Source organism: Eubalaena glacialis, chromosome 17 (assembly GCF_028564815.1).
Source record: "Eubalaena glacialis isolate mEubGla1 chromosome 17, mEubGla1.1.hap2.+ XY, whole genome shotgun sequence".
NCBI classification, from domain to species: domain Eukaryota; kingdom Metazoa; phylum Chordata; class Mammalia; order Artiodactyla; family Balaenidae; genus Eubalaena; species Eubalaena glacialis.
In genome coordinates this window covers 43,401,648-43,422,866 of record NC_083732.1, presented here as the reverse complement: position 1 = coordinate 43,422,866, position 21,219 = coordinate 43,401,648, and the positions used below count along the sequence as shown (strand labels likewise).

The following is a 21,219-nucleotide window of genomic DNA, read 5'->3' as shown; positions in this document are numbered from 1 at the left end:
TATCAGCGCGGACCCCAGAGACGGGCATGAGACGCTAAGGCTGCTGCTGCCACCACCAAAAAGCCTGTGTGCGAGCACAGGTCACTCTCCACACCGCCCCTCCCGGGAGCCGGTGCAGCCCGCCACGGCCAGGCTCCCGTGATCCGGGGACAACTTCCCCGGGAGAGCGCATGGCGCGCCTCGGGCTGGTGCAACGTCATGCTGGCCTCTGCCACCGCAGACTCGCCCCGCATCCATACCCTTCCCTCCCCCATGCCTGAGTGAGCCAGAGCCCCAGAAGCAGCTGCTCCTTTAACCCCATTCTGTCTGGGCGGGGAACAGACGCCCTCAGGCGACCTACATGCAGAGGCGGGTCCAAATCCAAAGCTGAACCCCGGGAGCTGTGCGAACGAAGAAGAGAAAGGGAAATCTCTCCCAGCAGCCTCAGAAGCAGTGGATTAAAACTCCACAAACAACTTGATGTGCCTGCATCTGTTGAATACCTGAATAGACAACGAATCATCCCAAATTCAGGAGATGGACTTTGGGAACAGGATATATTAATTTTCCCCCTTTTCCATTTTTTGTGAGTGTATATGTGTATGCTTCTGTGTGAGATTTTGTCTGTATAGCTTTGCTTTCACCATTTGTCCTAGGGTTTGGTCTGTCTGTATTTTATTTTTATTTTTTACTTAAAAAATTTTTTTTTCTTAATAATTTTTTCCTTATTTTCTATTTTTAAAACTAAAAAAATTTTTTTTCTTAATAAGTTTTTTCATACTTCTTATTTTAAAAAATTAAAAATTTTTTCTTCATAATTTTTTTCTTATTTTTTATTATAAAAAATTAATAAATTTTTTAAAAATTAAAAAAAATTTTTTCTTAATAAATTTTTTCTTAATATTTTTTTCTTATTTTTTATTATAATAGCTTTATTTTATTTTATTATACTTTATCCTCTTTCTTTCTTTCTTTCTATTTTTTCTCCCTTTTATTCTGAGCTGTGTGGATGAAAGGCTCTTGGTGCTCCAGCCAGGTATCAGGGCTGTGCCTCTGAGGTGGGAGAGCCAACTTCAGGACACTGGTCCACAAGAGACCTCCCAGCTCCACATAATACCAAATGGTGAAAATCTCTCACAGATCTCCATCTCAACATCAAGACCCAGCTTCACTCAACGACCAGCAAGCTACAGTGCTGGACACCCTATGCCAAACAACTATCAAGACAGGAACACAGCCCCATCCATTAACAGAGAGGCTGCCTAAAATCATAATAAGGCCACAGACACCTCAAAACACACCACCAAACGTGGACGTGCCTACCAGAAAGACAAGATCCAGCCTCATCCACCAGAACACAGGCACTAGTCCCCTCCACCAGGAAGCCAACACAACCCACTGAACCAACCTTAGCCACTGGGGACAGATACCAAAAACAATGGGAACTACGAACCTGCAGCCTGTGAAAAGGAGACCCCAAACACAGTAAGATAAGCAAAATGAGAAGACAGAAAAACACACAGCAGATGAAGGAGCAGGGTCAAAACACACCAGACCTAACAAATGAAGAGGAAATAGGTAGTCTACCTGAAAAAGAATTCAGAATAATGATAGTAAGGATGATCCAAAGTCTTGGAAATAGAATAGACAAAATGCAAGAAACATTTAACAAGGACGTAGAAGAACTAAAGAGGAACCAAGAAACGATGACAAGCACAATAAATGAAATTAAAAATACTCTAGATGGGATCAATAGCAGAATAACTGAGGCAGAAGAACGGATAAGTGACCTGGAAGATAAAATGGTGGAAATAACTACTGCAGACCAGAATAAAGAAAAAAGAATGAAAAGAACTGAGGACAGTCTCAGAGACCTCTGGGACAACATTAAACGCACCAACATTCGAATTATAGGGGTCCCAGAAGAAGAAGAGAAAAAGAAAGGGACTGAGAAAATATTTGAAGAGATTATAGTTGAAAACTTCCCTAATATGGGAAAGGAAATAGTTAATCAAGTCCTGGAAGCACAGAGAGTCCCATACAGGATAAATCCAAGGAGAAACATGCCAAGACACATATAAATCAAACTATCAAAAATTAAATATAAAGAAAATATTAAAAGCAGCAAGGGAAAAACAACAAATAACACACAAGGGAATCCCCATAAGGTTAACAGCTGATCTTTCAGCAGAAACTCTGCAAGCCAGAAGGGAGTGGCAGGATATACTTAAAGTGATGAAGGAGAAAAACCTACAACCAAGGTTACTCTACCCAGCAAGGATCTCATTCAGATTTGATGGAGAAATTAAAACCTTTACAGACAAGCAAAAGCTGAGAGAGTTCAGCACCACCAAACCAGCTTTACAACAAATGCTAAAGGAACTTCTCTAGGCAAGAAACACAAGAGAAGGAAAACACCTACAATAACAAACCCAAAATATTTAAGAAAATGGGAATAGGAACATACATATCGATAATTACCTTAAATGTAAATGGATTAAACGCTCCCACCAAAAGACACAGACTGGCTGAATGGATACAAAAACAATGCCCGTATATATGCTGTCTACAAGAGACCCACTTCAGACCTAAGGACACATACAGACTGAAAGTGAGGGGATGGAAAAAGGTATTCCATGCAAATGGAAATCAAAAGAAAGCTGGAGTAGCAATTCTCATATCAGACAAAATAGACTTTAAAATAAAGACTATTACAAGAGACAAAGAAGGACACTACATAATGATCAAGGGATCGATCCAAGGAGATGATATAACAATTGTAAATATTTATGGACCCAACATAGGAGCGTCTCAATACATAAGGCAAATACTAACAGCCATAAAAGGGGAAGTTGACAGTAACACAATCATAGTAGGGGACTTTAACACCCCACTTTCACCAATGGACAGATCATCCAAAATGAAAATAAATAAGGAAACACAAGCTTTAAATGATACATTAAACAAGATGGACTTAATCGATATTTATAGGACATTCCACCCAAAAACAACAGAATACACATTTTCTCAAGTGCTCATGGAACATTCTCCAGGATAGATCATATCTTGGGTCACAAACCAAGCCTTGGTATATTTAAGAAAATTGAAATCGTATCAAGTATCTTTTCCAACCACAACGCTATGACACTAGATACCAATTAGAGGAAAAGATCTGTAAAAAATACAAACACATGGAGGCTACACAATACACTACTTAATAACGAAGTGATCACTGAAGAAATCAAAGGGGAAATCAAAAAATACCTAGAAACAAATGACAATGGAGACAGGACGACCCAAAACCTATGGGACGCAGCAAAAGCAGTTCTGAGAGGGAAGTTTATAGCAATACAAGCCTACCTCAAGAAACAGGAAACATCTCGAATAAACAACCTAACCTTCCACCTAAAGCAATTAGAGAAAGAAGAACAAAAAAACCCCAAAGCTAGCAGAAGGAAAGAAATCATAAAGATCAGATCAGAAATAAATGAAAAAGAAATGAAGGAGACAATAGCAAAGATCAATAAAACTAAAAGCTGGTTCTTTGAGAAGATAAACAAAATTGATAAACCATTAGCCAGACTCATCAAGAGAAAAAGGGAGAAGACTCAAATCAATAGAAATAGAAATGAAAAAGGAGAAGTAACCACTGACACTGCAGAAATACAAACGATCATGAGAGATTACTACAAGCAACTCTATGCCAATAAAATGGACAACCTGGAAGAAATGGACAGATTCTTAGAAATGCACAACCTGCCGAGACTGAACCAGGAAGAAATAGAAAATATGAACAGACCAATCACAAGCACTGAAATTGAAACTGTGATTAAAAATCTTCCAACAAACAAAAGCCCAGGATCAGATGGCTTCACAGGGGAATTATATCAAACATCTAGAGAAGAGCTAACACCTATCCTTCTCAAACTCTTCCAAAATATTGCAGAGGAAGGAACACTCCCAAACTCATTCTATGTGGCCACCATCACCCTGATACCAAAACCAGACAAAGATGTCACAAAGAAAGAAAACTACAGGCCGATATCACTGATGAACATAGATGCAAAAATCCTCAACAAAATACTAGCAAACAGAATCCAACAGCACATTAAAAGGATTATACACCATGATCAAGTGGGGTTTATTCCAGGAATGCAAGGATTCTTCAATATATGCAAATCAATCAACGTGATACATCATATTAACAAATTGAAGGAGAAAAGCCATATGATCATCTCAATAGATGCAGAGAAAGCTTTGGACAAAATTCAACACCCATTTATGATAAAAGCCCTGCAGAAAGCAGGCATACAGGGAACTTTCCTCAACATAATAAAGGCCACATATGACAAACCCACAGCCAACATTGTCCTCAACGGTGAAAAACTGAAACCATTTCCACTAAGATCAGGAACAAGACAAGGTTGCCCACTCTCACCACTATTTTTTTTTTTTAAAGATTTATTTATTTGATTGATTGATTGATTGATTGCTATGTTGGGTCTTCGTTTCTGTGCGAGGGCTTTCTCTAGTTGCGGCAAGCGGGGGCCACTCTTCATCGCGGTGCGCGGGCCTCTCAGTATCGCGGCCCCTCTTGTTGCGGAGCACAGGCTCCAGACGCGCAGGCTCAGCAGTTGTAACTCACGGGCCCAGTCGCTCCACGGCATGTGGGATCTTCCCAGACCAGGGCTCGAACCCGTGTCCCCTGCATTAGCAGGCAGATTCTCAACCACTGCGCCACCAGGGAAGCCCTCTCACCACTATTATTCAACATAGTTTTGGAAATGTTAGCCACAGCAATCAAAGAAGAAAAAGAAATAAAAGGAATCCAAATCGGAAAAGAAGAAGCAAAGCTGTCCCTGTTTGCAGATGATATGATACTATACATAGAGAATCCTAAAGATGCTACCAGAAAACTACTAGAGCTAATCAATGAATTTGGTAAAGTAGCAGGATACAAAATTAATGCACAGAAATCTCTTGCATTCCTATATACTAATGATGAAAAATCTGAAAGTGAAATTAAGAAACCACTCCTGTTTACCATTGCAACAAAAAGAATAAAATATCTAGGAATAAACCTACCCAAGGAGACAAAAGACCTGTATGCAGAAAATTATAAGACACTGATGAAAGAAATTTAAGATGATACAAATAGATGGAGAGATATACCATGTTCTTGGATTGAAAGAATCAACATTGTGAAAATGACTCTACTACCCAAAGCAATCTACAGATTCAATGCAATCCCTATCAAACTACCAATGGCATTTTTCACAGAACTAGAACAAAAAATTTCACAATTTGTATGGAAACACAAAACACCCCGAATAGCCAAAGCAATCTTGAGAACGAAAAATGGAGCTGGAGGAATCAGGCTCCCTGACTTCAGACTATATTACAAAGCTACAGTAATCAAGACAGTTTGGCACTGACACAAAACAGAAATATAGATCAATGGAACAGGATAGAAAGCCCAGAGATAAACCCATGCACATATGGTCACCTTATCTTTTATAAAGGAGGCAAGCATATACAGTGGAGAAAAGACAGCCTCTTTAATAAGTGGTGCTGGGAAAATTGGACAGGTACATGTAAAAGTATGAAATTAGAACACTCCCTGACACCATACACAAAAATAAACTCAAAATGGATTAAAGACCTAAGTGTAAGGCCAGACACTATCAAACTCTTAGAGGAAAACATAGGCAGAACACTCTATGACATAAATCACAGCAAGATCCCTTTTGACCCACCTCCTAGAGAAATGGAAATAGAAACAAAAATAAACAAATGGGACCTAATGAAACTTAAAAGCTTTTGCACAACAATGGAAACCATAAACAAGACAAAAAAGCAACCCTCAGAATGGGAGAAAATATTTGCAAATGAAGCAACTGACAAAGGATTAATCTCCAAGATTTACAAGCAGCTCATGCAACTCAGTAACAAAAAAACAAACAACGCAATCCAAAAATGGGCAGAAGACCTAAATAGACATTTCTCCTAAGAAGATATACAGATTGCCAACAGACACATGAAAGAATGCTCAACATCATTAATCATTAGAGAAATGCAAATCAAAACTACAATGAGATATCATCTCACACCGGTCAGAATGGCCATCATCAAAAAATCTAGAAACAATAAATGCTGGAGAGGGTGTGGAGAAAAGGGAAAACTCTTGCACTGTTGGTGGGAATGTAAATTGATACAGCCACTATGGAGAACAGTATGGAGGTTCCTTAAAAAACTAAAAATAGAACTACCATACGACCCAGCAATCCCCCTACTGGGCATATACCCTGAGAAAACCATAATTCAAAAAGAGTCAAGTACCAAAATGTTCATTGCAGCTCTATTTACAATAGCCAGGACATGGAAGCAACCTAAGTGTCCATCATCGGATGAATGGATAAAGAAGATGTGGCACATATATACAATGGAATATTACTCAGCCATAAAAAGAAATGACATGGAGGTATTTGTAGTGAGGTGGATGGAGTTAGAGTCTGTCATACAGAGTGAAGTATGTCAGAAAGAGAAAAACAAATACAGTATGCTAACACATATATATGGAATCTAAGGGGAAAAAAAAGGTCATGAAGAACCTAGTGGCAAGACGGGAATAAAGACACAGACCTACTAGAGAATGGACTTGAGGATATGGGGAGGGGGAGGGGTAAGATGTGACAGGGTGAGAGAGTGTCATGGACATATATACACTACCAAATGTAAAATAGATAGCTAGTGGGAAGCAGCCGCATAGCACAGGGAGATCAGCTCGGTGCTTTGTGACCACCTCGAGGGGTGGGATAGGGAGGGTGGGAGGGAGGGAGATGCAAGAGGGAAGAGATATGGGAACATAAGTATATGTATAACTGATTCACTTTGTTATAAAGCAGAAACTAACACACCATTGTAAAGCAATTATACTCCAATAAAGATGTTTAAAAAATAAAAAAATAAAACAAAGATACCCACTGTATAACTTAATTATTTTGTGTAGTTTGAAAATAGATAATAGAGGGGCAAAATTATAAATGAGAAGGCATTCTAACTGGCAAGAAATGAATAATGGTGACTTTTTTTTTTAACATCTTTTTTGGAGTATAATTGCTTTACAATGGTGTGTTAGTTTCTGCTTTATAACAAAGTGAATCAGTTATACATATACATATGTTCCCATATCTCTTCCCTCTTGCATCTCCCTCCCTCCCACCCTCCCTACCCCACCCCTCTAGGTGGTCACAAACCATCGAGCTGATCTCCCTGTGCTATGCGGCTGTTTCCCACTAGCTATCTATTTTACGTTTGGTAGTGTATATATGTCCATGCCACTCTCTCACTTTGTCACAGCTTACCCTTCCCCCTCCCCATATCCTCAAGTCCATTCTCTAATGGTGACTTCTTATTAAGATAGGAGCACGGACTCAAGAGTTAGAAAGACACACATTTAAATACTTCCTATGCTTTATAGAAACTGTATTACCTTGCAATACAAGCAAACTAATCAGCCTTCCTTCATCTGTAAAATATAAATAATATCAAACTCTTGGGTTATTATGAGGATTCAATGATATAGCACACAGTGAATGTTTAGCACAGTTTGTGGCACATTTTAAGCATTTAGCAAATGTAATATATACTATTACCAGGGAGGTTGCCACAAGGACAATGGGCACTCAGATACATTAGAGAGACATTAAGAGGAAAGAATTTACAAAACTTGAGTAATTGAATATGGCTGAAGGGGGAAAAGGCAGTAAAGATCCCCACTAGACTTCTGGCATAGACAACTGAATAGATGGGGGTGACTTTCAGCATAATAAAGAATAGAGGATAAGGACTATTTTCCCCTTTTATTGCTCCCTAGCTTTTAGTAAACTCTCATACAGACATTTTATCCTGTGTCACCTCTGCCACATGGTAAAAGCTATTGTTCGTTGATGCTCAGGCCAGTATTAAAGCACATCTCTCCTTCCTCCCACACCCTAAGCTAGTGTAGCAGGGGGTATGAGAGGCTCTCAAGGGAAAGAACAGGAGCTCTGGTATAGGTACTTCTTCCCACTGGCACAGCCCTCTTCCCCTCTCAACCAGAATCTCTGGGTTTTATTTTATCAAGGAAGGTGACATGTCATCATGTGATTGAGCAGCCTGAGGGGCTGTTGTGCAGTGTGCTGCTCAGTGTCATTCCCAGTCCCACTCAGGTTATGTCTGTTATACACAAAGCAAACTGGAGAACAGAAAGCAGTGGGGTATGAAAGATGGAGCCCAGCAGATTTACATTTCAATCCCTCTTAGCAGTACTAGAATTGAGGGCAAGTCACCCAATGTTCTCAACCTCAAACTCCTCTTCTCATGAAAAGGACTATAAATATAAAGTATGAAATATCTATCTTGCTGGGTTTTATAAAATTAGAGACAATTTGTGTAACACATTTAAATTGTAATAACCCTCAAATGTGTAGTTAAGGTGATTAGAAGTAACCCAACTTAAACCTAATTAACAACCAAAAAAGTGTTTGCACATGCAAGTGAAAAGTCAGAAGTGTACTAGCTATCATCAGTACTCAGTTTCTCTCTGCTATGCCCTTTGCTGGGTGGCTTCATTTTCAGGCTTTGGAGGCCCAGGGAAGTTGTAGAGGCACATCATCCTTACTGTTAGTAGTCTCAGCACAAAAGAAGATGTCTTTTCCTTTCTTCCTGAAAGGTTCCACACATGTCCTAGGATCCAGAGTGATTGGACCTTTCAGGTCATTTGTATTGCCATCACCATTTTAAAATAAGAAATGACTGGTTTGTTGTGTTGTAAACCCCCTTGTGCCTAGGGGGGAAATTGTCACCATTGAACCAGTCACTGGCCAGGTGTATGGAATTGTGCTAATTATCAAGACGAGCCACAAGTCTTCACCTGGACCAACAACTGTCTGGATGCAGCTCTCAACACTGATGCACATTAGAATCTGGGACAATTTAAAAAAGAAGAAACACAATGCCTCCATGTCTGGGAACTACTCCCAGGAAAGCTGATTTAATTGTTTGTCACGCAGCCCAGGTACCAATGTTCTTTTAGGCCCCAAGGTGGTTCCAGTGGGCCCCAAATTTGAGAATCCTGGTTGAGGGAGACTTATTTTACTGATCATCCTAGAGCCAAAATTAGAATCTCACCTGAACCATGTATACCAAAAATGGAAGAGGGGTTATTCCTCAAAACAAATCCAAGGCATAATTACTAAAAGAAGCAAGGATGGATCCTAGCTGGCAAAAACAGAAGTCTATTACTATATACGTCACACACCTTATCTTCACAGCCACTACACATCTGTTTGCTGCAAATCTTCCCAAGTTTTCAACACTCTAAAATGGAAGGTCATGGTTCTTCCATGTGAACAGGTCTAAATATTATAGGGAGTATTATTCTAAGTGCAGAAATATATAAATAGCCTTTTAATATACAAATCACCATTAATTTACATTTAAGAAAAAAAGGAAATCAGAAGTGCTGAATGAAGCCTAGAGCTATGGGTAAGAGCATGTGTCATGGGATGAGGGGAAGTGGAGAAGTGAAAAGCCAGCAGAGTGTTCCTAGCTCCTGGGTACATTTTTATGGAGGTCAGGGAAAGTATAATTTAGATTTATTTAGCAATATCTGGCTGCCATTGTTCCTGGAGAAAAGTTACTAGATATAATAAATCATTATAATCTCTCTACATTATAATCTACATGTTTATAGTGATTAAGGGGGTTAGGTTAGAGATATGTAGCTAATGCTAGGATTCTTAACCCTCAGGGCTGAGACCATGGAGGGAAAAATTCTCAGATAAGCCTTTAATTTTCAAAGTGCAGTATGCTTCAGGAATTTCCACTTATCGTTCCACGTGTCACTAAGCTGCCCTCAGGAGTGCAATGAAGATCAGCTTCCACACGTTTTGGTGCCAGTAATGCCACAAGTTCTACATAATTATAAGGAACATACACTCTTTGTCTATGGCTCAGAACACTGTGGTTTGAACATCAGGCAACCCTATGGCAGCATAAAATTTTCATGGTTTGGCAACAAAAATTCTAGGTGATCCCTTGGAATGCAAGTCAAAACATTCTCATATTCCTCCTCAGTGTATTAGGTACTTATATGGCAAGTCATGCATTTTAGGTCTCCACCCTGTCTCAATGCTTGAGTTTTTCAGATTGGAAAAAAAAGAAAATATTTCCTGCAAGTGGTCATGCAGGGTAGAATGTGAACTAAATACTCTAGAGTCATACTGCTTAACTTGCCAACCATGTTAGTGACAAGTTTAAGTCAATGACATTCTCTGGAATGTTTTTTCACCTTCAAACTACATTCTGTAGTGAGGTCCTACAAGATGTCAGTTAAAGAACATTGTGGTAGATGCCAGTTATAATGGTTTTCACCTGATGTTAGTACTGAGCGCTCCCAAATGTTTTTAATATTTTAAAAAAACACAAATCATTTCTAAGAAATATTTGAACATGGTGAAAGAATGACCTAAAATTCCTTTTCTTTTTTTCTTTGAAATGAGCACGCATACGCTTATATTTATTTACTTTGGGGAGTAAATATCTACTTTGGGGACTCCTTTAGAAGTCTGGTATAGCCTATGAACCCCTTCCTAGAATACTTAACATAAGTAACAGAAAATACATAGAATTATAAAGAAATGAAGTATTCACGCTCTCCCTGGCCGGGCCTAAGCCACGCCAGACTAGGGACAGACGTTCCTGCCCCTCGCCTCCCCTCCCCCCAGCCCTGTCGAGGGGTGTGTGGAAGGCAGGGGTGCGGCCTCCGGCCCTGACCCTCAGTCTCCCGCCCACTGCCTCACAGCCTCGGGGGAGCTGTGGTCCTCTGATGCAGCAGACACTCTCGCTTTGCCTCCTTGGCGTGTGCCTCGCCAGTGGTTCTCCCCGAGGTTGGGGGGGGTCCCGGGGGGGGGTCCCGGGGGGGGGGGGGTCCCGCCCTGCGCTGCGCTGCGCTGCGCGCCCCTATCGGTGCCTGAGCGTGCCTCTCCGGGCCCTCTGTGGTGCCCCTGGAGCGCTCCAGGTCGTCCCTCATGTGCTTGAGGCCGAGCGGTGGTGTCATTTCCCTTTCCCAGCGTGCTCCTCTCGTCCCCGCCACGGTGGTGTGTCCCGTGAGCAGCTCTCTTGGGGGGTTCCAGACGGTAAGAGAGGCGTGCCTGTCCCCCTCTTCGGTTGAGCTAGGTGCCACCTCGTCGTGGTCGTCCTCTTGTAGTGTACCCTGGGGAGACTGACTTAGGCCGGGCAAATGCCACGTGTGCCCCTTTGTGGGGGTCGCAGGCGGGCGTGGGGGTGATAGTGGTGGGCCAGGGCCTGCGAGAGGGGGGGCTGTCATGCTTCTCGGGCGTGCTCACCCGCTTCAAGAGCCCGCTGGACGAGCCTGAGAGCAGCACAGGTCGTTCCCCGGCACTGACCGTGAACGCTCCTGTGGGCCGTGTGCTTACCCATACTGCAGCAGCCCCCTCTCCTCTGCCCAGTAAAGGACTGGCGGCTCATGGAGCGCCTCCGTGGGCCTGAAGGGAAGACGATGGGTGGGGGACGACGCGCCCTCGGTGAGAAAGCCTTCTCTAGCTATCCGAGAGGAAGCCTTGGGGTACCGGACCCCCCAGCTGCTGCCCCTCCCAAGCGCAGTGGCCACTGTGGCGAGTGCCAGAGCACGTAGACAGAACCCCTTGCCTTCCCCGGATGGGTGCGCCGGCCTGCGGTGGGGCCCAGCGCCTGCTCTTTGAAAAAGAAAAAAAGAAAAAAAAAAATAGAAAGAAAAAAATTAAAAACAAAAGAAAAACAAAAAAAGAAATGAAGTATATTAGAATATATTAATGCAAGTTCACAGACCTGAAAGTTGTGCAGATTTAAGTTAAGAGCCTAGTCTTAGGTATTCTCTCTTAAAGGTTTTATTCAAGAATGAGTTCAAGGCATTTCAACAAAACATGTTAGAAAGTGTCTTGGCAGGGGATACAAATTCAGACACTCATAGGGATAGGCAGATAATAGGGATACTAAGAGGAAGGGTGGAAGCAGATGTGAGAATGGTGGGAACTGTAGCAAAATACAAAGCACATGCCCTGTCCACAGGGGGAGCCAGCAGGTTTTTACCACATGGGAACATGAGCCCCTTATGGCCAAGTATTTCCCTTTTTCAAGAGAAGCCAGGCACCTAGATTTTCATATGAACTATACAGAAGGGTTAATGTTAATGTTAATGGAGAAAAAATTAAACACTGGGATGAAGGAAACACAGACAAATCTTTTACCAGATTTGTCTGGTGGGTTATAAGTTTATAAATTCAGGAAAGTAAGGGGAATTGGAAGAAATTAATTACTCACATTTTTATGTATTTTTTACTATCGATATCTTTATTACATTTATTTTGAAAACATAAGAATTAATTTAAATTTAATTTCCTTCCTGGAGTGGCAGCATGTTACCGTAGAACAATCAGAGGCTTCAGGAGCTAAATTGTTTATTTAATGATATCGAGAAACATTTACTGAAAACCTATGTTACTGAAAACCTACGTCGATGCACCAGGTACAAGTCGGCAAAAATATAAAGATTAAGACATTCTTTCCAAAGCTTACCCACCAGTGCATAAAGAGTTGTACCAAAGGATTACAATACAATCTGTTAAGGCCTATTATAGAGATATGTAAAAAGTACAAAGGGAGTAGGAGGTAAGAAAACATACATCTTTCCCAGGAGATTGGGAGGGATTCTCAGAGGAAAGATCTCTTTGAGTAGAACTTTGCATTAAGGGTCCCAGATTATTAATGATCTAATAGATTATTCTGAAGAATCGGGCTTTTATCCTAGAGGAAACAGAGGGTCACTGAAGAATTCTGAACGGGGAATTGATGTTTAGATTTTTATGATCATTCCAGCTACAGTATGGAATGGCCTACAGGAGGAGATAGAGTAGAGAATGAAGACCCACAAGATGATGATTTCAATAGGTCAGTGAACTAGGGCAGTAGCCGGGAACATGAAGTAAGACTACTAGTTTGGAAAGATGTTTAGGGAATAGAAACAACAGAACCTGGTGGTTGATTGTACACTAGATGGTAGAGTAGCAAAAGAGAGGGAAGAGTTGTGAATGACTTGAGACTCTGTGAGAGGTAGTCTGGTACAAAGGTGAGAACATAGTCCCTGGAGCCAGACCACTTGGGTTAAAATCCTATCTCTTCTAACTCATTTACTGTGTGACTTTAAGCAAGTTACTTATTCTCTGTAAGCCTCAGTTTTGTATATATGTCAAGTGTTCTTTTGTGTCTAAAAATTACTGTTATTGTTATTTATTATTATAATTCCGGTTAGGATGGTGGTATCATTCAGTTTGTTTCTTTTAGAAGACTAGCATTGCATTTGAAGTGCTTTTAGGAGATTCTAGGTTTGTATAGTTGAATACGTGGATCTCGGGTTGAGAAGAAAGTTCCAGTAGTACAGTGAAGGTGGTTAGAGCCTCTGATGCAGATGAAATAGCCTAAGGCATTTTCAGAGAAGAAGGCCCAGGGTTTGAGTCTCCAGGACACTAATGTTTAATGGGCAGATAGAATAGGAAGCAAAATCTGCAAAGGCTCATAACAAGAGAAGGCCAGAGAGGTAGCAGAATGTAAACAGAAGAGCAGTGTCTAAAGCGCAAGAGAAGAAATGGTTTTAGAAAGGCTATAGTCAACACAGAAAATACTACAGAGGAATCAATTATGATGATGACTGACAAGTGTCTATATTTAACAACTAGGAAATCTTTACTAAAATAATTTAAAATGGCTCCTTGGTATTTGACATATAGAAAAGTCTCAAATGTTAGTTTCCTTTAACCTTAATTTTAAATGCATTTCTAGAGAAAGAAGAATTAAAAACAACTACTGGATTGAATTATATAATTTTTTGTATTTATAGGTTAAAAAACATTGAATTCAACAATTTCATGTAATTCAACTATGTGGAATAACTGAAAAGCTGCTTCAAAGACTGGTAGAGTAAAATCAGATCTTTGTTTCTATTGTTTGCATTATGATGCAAGAGCAAAAATTACCCCTTTTTTCTTCTAATTTTTCCTAAATAAATGGAGTTGATAATGATTGCCAATACTCTATTCATATGAATAGCAGGTAATGATATCTAAGTGCCTTCTTTACTCCATGTTCTACTGTAGTTATTTCCCTTGTCACTCTGCCTTTGAGTCTAAAAACTACAGGGGTGAAACCTAAATACAAAGGTAATTTAAAGGAAAGGATATTCGCACCTTTCCAAAGAAATGCCTTCTATTACTAATAACATTGGTATTATGAAAAAGTCTAGTTATTTTGGCAGTGTAGAGTATAAAGCATAAAATGTTGAGTGTTAGCTTTGGAATCAAGTCCTGACTCTACCACTTATCAGGCATGAGTTCCAGGGAAAATTATTTACTTGTCTAAGCTTCCACTTTCTCATATGGAAAATGGAGGACTGCTATCATTTGGGATTTTGTTGTGATAGGGTAAGATAATGTATATAAGGGATTTACAGCAATGCCCCTTACAACAAATGGTAGCTTATGATATTTACCCATAGTGGGTAAGCATGAGAAAGTTTGAGAGAATTGTTTTTAAAGTACTTTTAGAAGGATTAGTCTGTCCATACAACAACAAAAACCTTTAAGTTCTTTCTAGCAGTGTAGCCTTCCTTGCCCAATCCCTGGGAGCCTTCCAAGAGAACCAAGAGCCAGATCCATAACTTTCAAGACACAAGGGCTGAGTAAGCTTTGTGCTTCTCATCAGTCGGGGACTGGCCAACATATTTCTTCATAACCAGTGAAATGCATGACTCATAAAACAAAACCCCTCAATATTTATATCCAAAGAAAAGCCATACAATTAACTACCAAAGACACATAAATGATAATGCTAATGATGTATCACAGGTATCTTTATCATATCCCCATATTTTCTTATTAACCTGATATTTAACAAAGATGAAAAAAATTTAGTTTTAGAAATATATTTTTCTTTCACTTTACAATAAATTAAAGCAAAATAAATTTATAAAATATACTGAAACTGTCTGGTGAAAAAGTCCTTGTAAGCTCATCACCTTAGTTTCAAAGTCCATGGTAGTGTCTCATTTCGAATTTAAAATTCAATAAATACAATCCTAAAAAATGCCTTAACCTGCTATTTACTTTGCATTTTTATGAAAGACTACTATGCTTTGCTTTTGGCAAAATGGTCATTAAACATATAATAGAAGACTATTCAGGGAAATGGAATCCCAGAAAGTATGATAGTATTATGGATCTTAAAGTAAAGCCGCCAGTGCAGATGTTCCTAATCATACTAAAAACAGAAACACATAAACCAGTTTGTTCCAGCTACAGAATAATTCAATTAGAAAAGTGCTTATAATTTAACGGTATGAATAATAGTTCAAGCCAGAGAGGTAGTAAAACTGCAAAAAAATATAAATCTACAGAGTCTGTGCCAAGAAACATTTTACAAATTCTCAAGGCTGAAAAAATCAGTTCCTTTTCTTGCTACAGGTAGAAAATTATTACCTGAATTAATTTTTAAGAATACAATGAATATACCTTTCAGGAAAGTACACACACAAAAAAACAGATACATGCTCATACACTGTATGCACACTAGTTACCTAAGAGCTTTCACCAAGAGAAACACCTATCTAAATCCACAATATCATTTATAATCTGCTTTGGGAAAGTTAAAATCAGACTTCTCACCAGTTTAAATTTCGTATTGAGAAACAAACAGTATGTAATGTGATACAGAATTAAATCAGCATGTGAAAACGTAAGCTCTAAGGACACACAGGATTCTCTCTGCAAATAATGATCTTGGCAAAGAGCCTCCTTTATGTACAGAAAGGTCTACTCCTTGCTTATAGCAACTCTCAAGACTACAAAGGTAATTGCATGTTGCTAATTAGGTTTACAAATGACTTGTTCAAGCCAGGAGATATTTTATAGCTTGATTCAGCTTAAGTAGGAAGCTGTATCAGCAAGGTCAAACTATAAAAACTCATTCTCCCACAATTACTGAAATTATTGATCTTTACTCATATAGTATGAATTTTAACATTACAAATATATAATGCCATTAAAAAATTGGTTTGATGCTTATTAGGTATCAAAAAATAGCAAAAAAAAAAAAAAAAAACAACTAGGAAAACATTTGTATACAAATATTCAATGTGTTTATTCCCCCAAAGTTAATTAAAATACATTTCATTAGTAGATCTTAGGTCACAATACTCTTCCAAGAAAGCAAAGTGATATCTATTCTACATAAAACAGGAAAATCAAATGCAGTACATTACCTTGTGTCACCTGTTGAACTGCCAGCATTAGCCCAGACACAGCGTCTGGAAGCAAATTTTCTTTCAGATTGTAATGTGTTGCCCATTCCAAAATAGGTAGCCGCCTTCTACACCACTGTTTAAAGTCTTCACAATGGGGCATATGCATCTTGCTCCAGAGCACACTTTTCTTTTTTCTCTTTGCCCCTGTCATTTTCAGATTACCTCTTGTAGAAGTAAACTTCTTTAAACAAGAAAAAAATCGTTGCAGAACACCTCCTTTCAATGCCAGGCTCCAACTCGTCTGTGGTTTACAATGTCAAAGCAATCCAGAAAATAAATCAGTAAAAGAAAGAGGGAGAGAGACAGCACTTAAATATATGCAGCCAGGCTGTATGTGTTATTATGGTACAGCTAATTATGCTAGATGAAAGATACAGATTAAAACCTTGAATTCTTATTTGAATGAGATGGAGAAATGGTCCCTGTTAGTATAATATTTTTCTCATCTTGGAAAAGTAATGGATTCAGTGTTAAGTTGGTGTAGAGTTCTCTTGCCAGTAATTCCCCTTATATTCACTGTAGTCTTATGTTTTGGCTTAAATCCCAGCAGCTAATGAGGTAGTTCTGGGCATGTGTTGGAAGTGGGCTGGGTTATGCTAATGAACCCAGGAAGCATTTAGCTATTCCCGTCTCTCCCTACAAGCTATGCAAAACCATAAAATTGCCAGAGAGGTTTGCCATGCAAAATGTATTCAGAGAATCTAGATTTACTTCTTTGGGGAGTGTATATTTTCAATATATCAAACAACTGCCAGTTCTAAAACATTCAGAAACGTAAGAGGCATTGCTAAATGTCCTTATTTTTTTTTGCCTGGGAAAAGAGATTTTCATTCATACAGAAACATTCAGACAGCCACTGCCCAGTCTGGGAACAGAATAGCCAGTTCTCATAAACAAACTGAAATTTCATTTCATGGGCTAAGAAAATAAGCATACAATGAACAATTATTTGTGGCAACAGTTCTTTCCTGTCTCTGAATTGTTCATTCAGTTTTCTCTATTTTTCCAATTATATAATTCTCACACTCGTGCTCTTGTAACTGAAATTTCTGAGGAATGACATATGGTTCATACTACTGTTTGAAATGTCCCCAATATTTTTTTATGATTCTGGCCTATTTTCACAAGACTTTTGGGGGGTTTCTCTATTTTAAAAAAGATGTTACATTTTATAATGGAACAGTCAGGCTGTCAAAGACCTTTATTTTATGATTGTAAGGCCCAGCCCCCAGAATAAAAAGCCTACATTTATGAGCTGTGCCATTCGAATTAAACCAAAAAGCCAATACATTAACTAAAATTGTGAAGCTAAGAAAAAGAACACCATGTATAAAGTTTGCTGGAGCCCTTTTAATGCCTATTTGTCCAGAGAGTAGAGATCTGTTTTCTGGAAGTCTTTAGAATAACGAAGTACTTGGACACCTTGGCTACCTCCAAGGTTCCCTGCTGTAATTTTTCCCATTGTTTTTAAATCAAGGTGAAGATCCACTCTCTCAGTCTTCCAAAAATGACATCACTGGCTTTCTATCTGTGCAAAAATACCTCTCTTTTTATAAATCCAATGAATCCTAAATATGTAGTGATATATGTACACTTTATTCATGTGTACAGAATAGAATTTGCTTTGTGTTTTTCCAATTGTTTACATATGTTACATTTATGAACCTTTCATTAATTTAGATTTGGAGTCCCATCAGAGACTCAGTTGTAGTATTTTAGCCCTATTCTTCTGGTGTCAGAAGTAGACTCATCAGATAAGGAAATCCACCTTTAATAGAGATGCTATGTTGCTTTTTCTTCACAAATCTAACTTTGTTTTATATACTCTACTCATTACATAAACAAAGAAATTCAGAAGCTATATATAAACTGAGTATTATTACTTTTATAATCAAAATAAAGAGCAAAGTTTTTTTTCTAAACATATCTAGGTGAAAAATTCAAATCCATGTTAACAAAATGAGAAGAATAATTGAAAGCTTAAATACTGAAATCACCAATCAACAGCTATGATTTGTGTAATTTCAATCATGTAAAAAAAATTGTGTTCAATGTTAGTAACAAAGAATTCACATGAATAGAATTTTTAGAATTAAAGATGAATCTATATAGAAATATCTAATCATATTAGTGCCAGCAATTGCTCTAAAACATCCTAAGATCAGGAGGGAAAAGAAATTAGTTTGATAGAATAGTTCTGTAGTCTCTCAATAAAAGAAAAAAAACTCCTAAAAGTTACAGTAAATCTTTCCTAAAAATACTTTTTTAAGTATAAATCTAGAATTACAACTCCAGGTTTTCTTCCAACTCCATGTGCTTAGACGTTATTTGAAACATGCCACAATCTCACTCCAAAACATGGTATCAAGAGTAGGATTGATTGATTATAACCAGCAATACCAAAAAACCTTTGTGAAAAAATTTATTCACACCCACGAGAATCTTAGAGCACTTTACCCAGCCCATATAATTCAATAGTAAACATATTTATTCAAAAGTTTCAATGGCTAAAATTAGCTTAAAGTTCAGTACTACATGTCATCTATATAAGATATCTCTTCCCAAATCTCCAGGTAACACCTATACAAATAAAAAGTTGAACTTATCTTCCACCTCCCATGTAGAACAACAGAAAAATTCTTCTTCCTAAAATATTTTGATCACATCCCTGACATGTTAGAACTTCCAGTGATTTCCAATATTACACTTAAACTTATTAGCACAAGCATGTGACCCTTTCTCCACATCTCTACCCCTCCTCTAACTACATATCAACTCTATTTAAATCAGCAAGTATTTATTGATCAATCACATTTTGCTAGACTGTGGGAAATGCGATAGAAGGATGGGGGAGGGGAAGATATTGTCTATTTTCTAGGGGTTATTTAGTGAAGGAAATAGAAAAAGGCAGAATAGGATAAACTAACAATCAAGTCACACAATAAGTGTCATGGGAGTTCAAAGGATGGAGAATTGCATTCCCAGTGAGGAAAAGGGCTTCCCACCTTGCCTAGACCCTGTGTTCTAGCAAGTTAGTATACTTGCTATCTGCTGCACACTGACTCTTCAGTTTATCTCTATACTAATTTCCCTAGTTCCATGGTTTTTCCCTTGTCTAAACATTTACTCAATACTTACTTCTTCCATGAAAATTTCCCTGGCTTCCCCACAGTTCTGTTCTTTCTGAACACCCAAGATCCAGGTGACCAGGCTATTCATGGGTATACAGCTATAGTCATTTTCACCGTCTATTGATTTTCTTCCTCAAAATTTATTGCGTGTGATTTTAACCAGTCTGGCTCATGAGATTGTAAATTCCTTGTGAGTAGGGATTATTCACATAACTTACTTTGCTTCTTTCCTCAGGATCTAATGGAAGGTTCTGCAGACATAAGATCTACTCAGTAAGTATTAACATATGAATGTCCCTACTCTTGAAATTACCAAAGAATCATTTAATCTATCTCAGCCTAGTTTCAAGACTGTGCTGTTAAATAATCAGGAAAATAGGTAGAGATAGAAAGAGAGTTAGAGATAGTAGTGGGAAAAATAAGGAGAGATTCTGTTTTTACTTGCTCAACCTCTCCCTATTCTTTCATAATATAAGGAAAATCCTATCTTTTTCAACACGATTCCTTTTTCTTATATTATAGAATCTGAAGAATGTAGAGAGGAAAAACTAGAGTAAATGCAGAAGAAGAAAGAGAAGAGACAAAAGCGAGAAAACCTCATGGACAGGAATTTCAGAGAGAGTTTTAGAGGGTTAGTGTGTGACAGGAAAATTGCTCTGGAGCAATTATGAAAAAAGGGAACTGAGCCAGGCAAAAATGAAGAAAAATGTTAAAGAAAAACATTTTAAGAAAAGTTCTGCCCTATAAACTGGATCACATTTAATAGTTTTTGAGAAACACTAGTAAAGACTGAAATTCTTCTCACATTACTTTTTATTGTGACACTATGCTTCTTTGAATGTGGTCTATATGGAGACCAGAACACCTAAAGCAGTGATTTATATTCACATTACACTTGGAAATGTAGACTCATAAATATTAGAGGGCATTAACTCCAAACTCAAGCCTACTTCAGGAAGTTGATCTACAGCATTCCTAATAAGAGGACATTGCAAAAGTTTCCCATCCGAGTAGGTAAGTAGTAGCTGAAACTGAATCCATGTTCCACTAAGTCATGTAACTGACATGGCGATACATCAACACAGAGAGAGCAACTTTAATTAACTCATCTACTAGATATGGTACCTTTTTCACAATTTACCTAAAATGTCATATAGGCTGGCCTAGCCCTGAATCCAACCTATGTTTTAATTCTGCTAATGACTGTAATTGACAAGCTTAGAAAAATAGCTTTTTCCAATTTTCAGACATTCTAATTGTTAGAACATTTTTTCCTATTAGTAATTGAGCCAAGATCTGCTATTTAAAATACCCACTCTTGACCAAAGGACAGACAGCAGAAGCAAGAAGAACTACAATCTCACAGCCTGTGGAACGAAAACCACAATCACAGAAAGATAGACAAAATGAAAATGCAGAGGACTATGTCACAGATGAAGGAACAAGATAAAACCCCAGAAAAACAACTAAATGAAGCAGAGATAGGCAAACTTCCAGAAAAAGAATTCAGAATAATGATAGGGAAGATGATCCAGGACCTCAGAAAAAGAATGGATGCAAGGATTGAGAAGATGCAAGAAATGTTTAACAAAGACTTAGAAGAATTAAAGAACAAACAGAGATGAACAATACAATAACTGAAATGAAAAATACACTAGAAGGAATCAATAGCAGAATAACTGAGGCAAAAGAACGGATAAGTGACCTGGAAGACAG

General features: G+C 38.5%; 1 protein-coding gene across 1 annotated transcript in view; it reads right to left on the bottom strand.

The window, feature by feature from the left end:
- The window catches only part of SLC26A7 (solute carrier family 26 member 7), a 198,697-nt gene extending 182,039 nt beyond the window's left edge, over positions 1-16,658 (bottom strand). Inside the window, exon 1 of the mRNA XM_061171383.1 lies at positions 16,331-16,658. Coding sequence (XP_061027366.1) covers positions 16,331-16,523 — 193 coding nt within the window. The 5' untranslated portion in view covers positions 16,524-16,658. The remainder of the gene's footprint in view (positions 1-16,330) is intronic.
- Between the last annotated feature and the right edge of the window lie 4,561 nt (positions 16,659-21,219).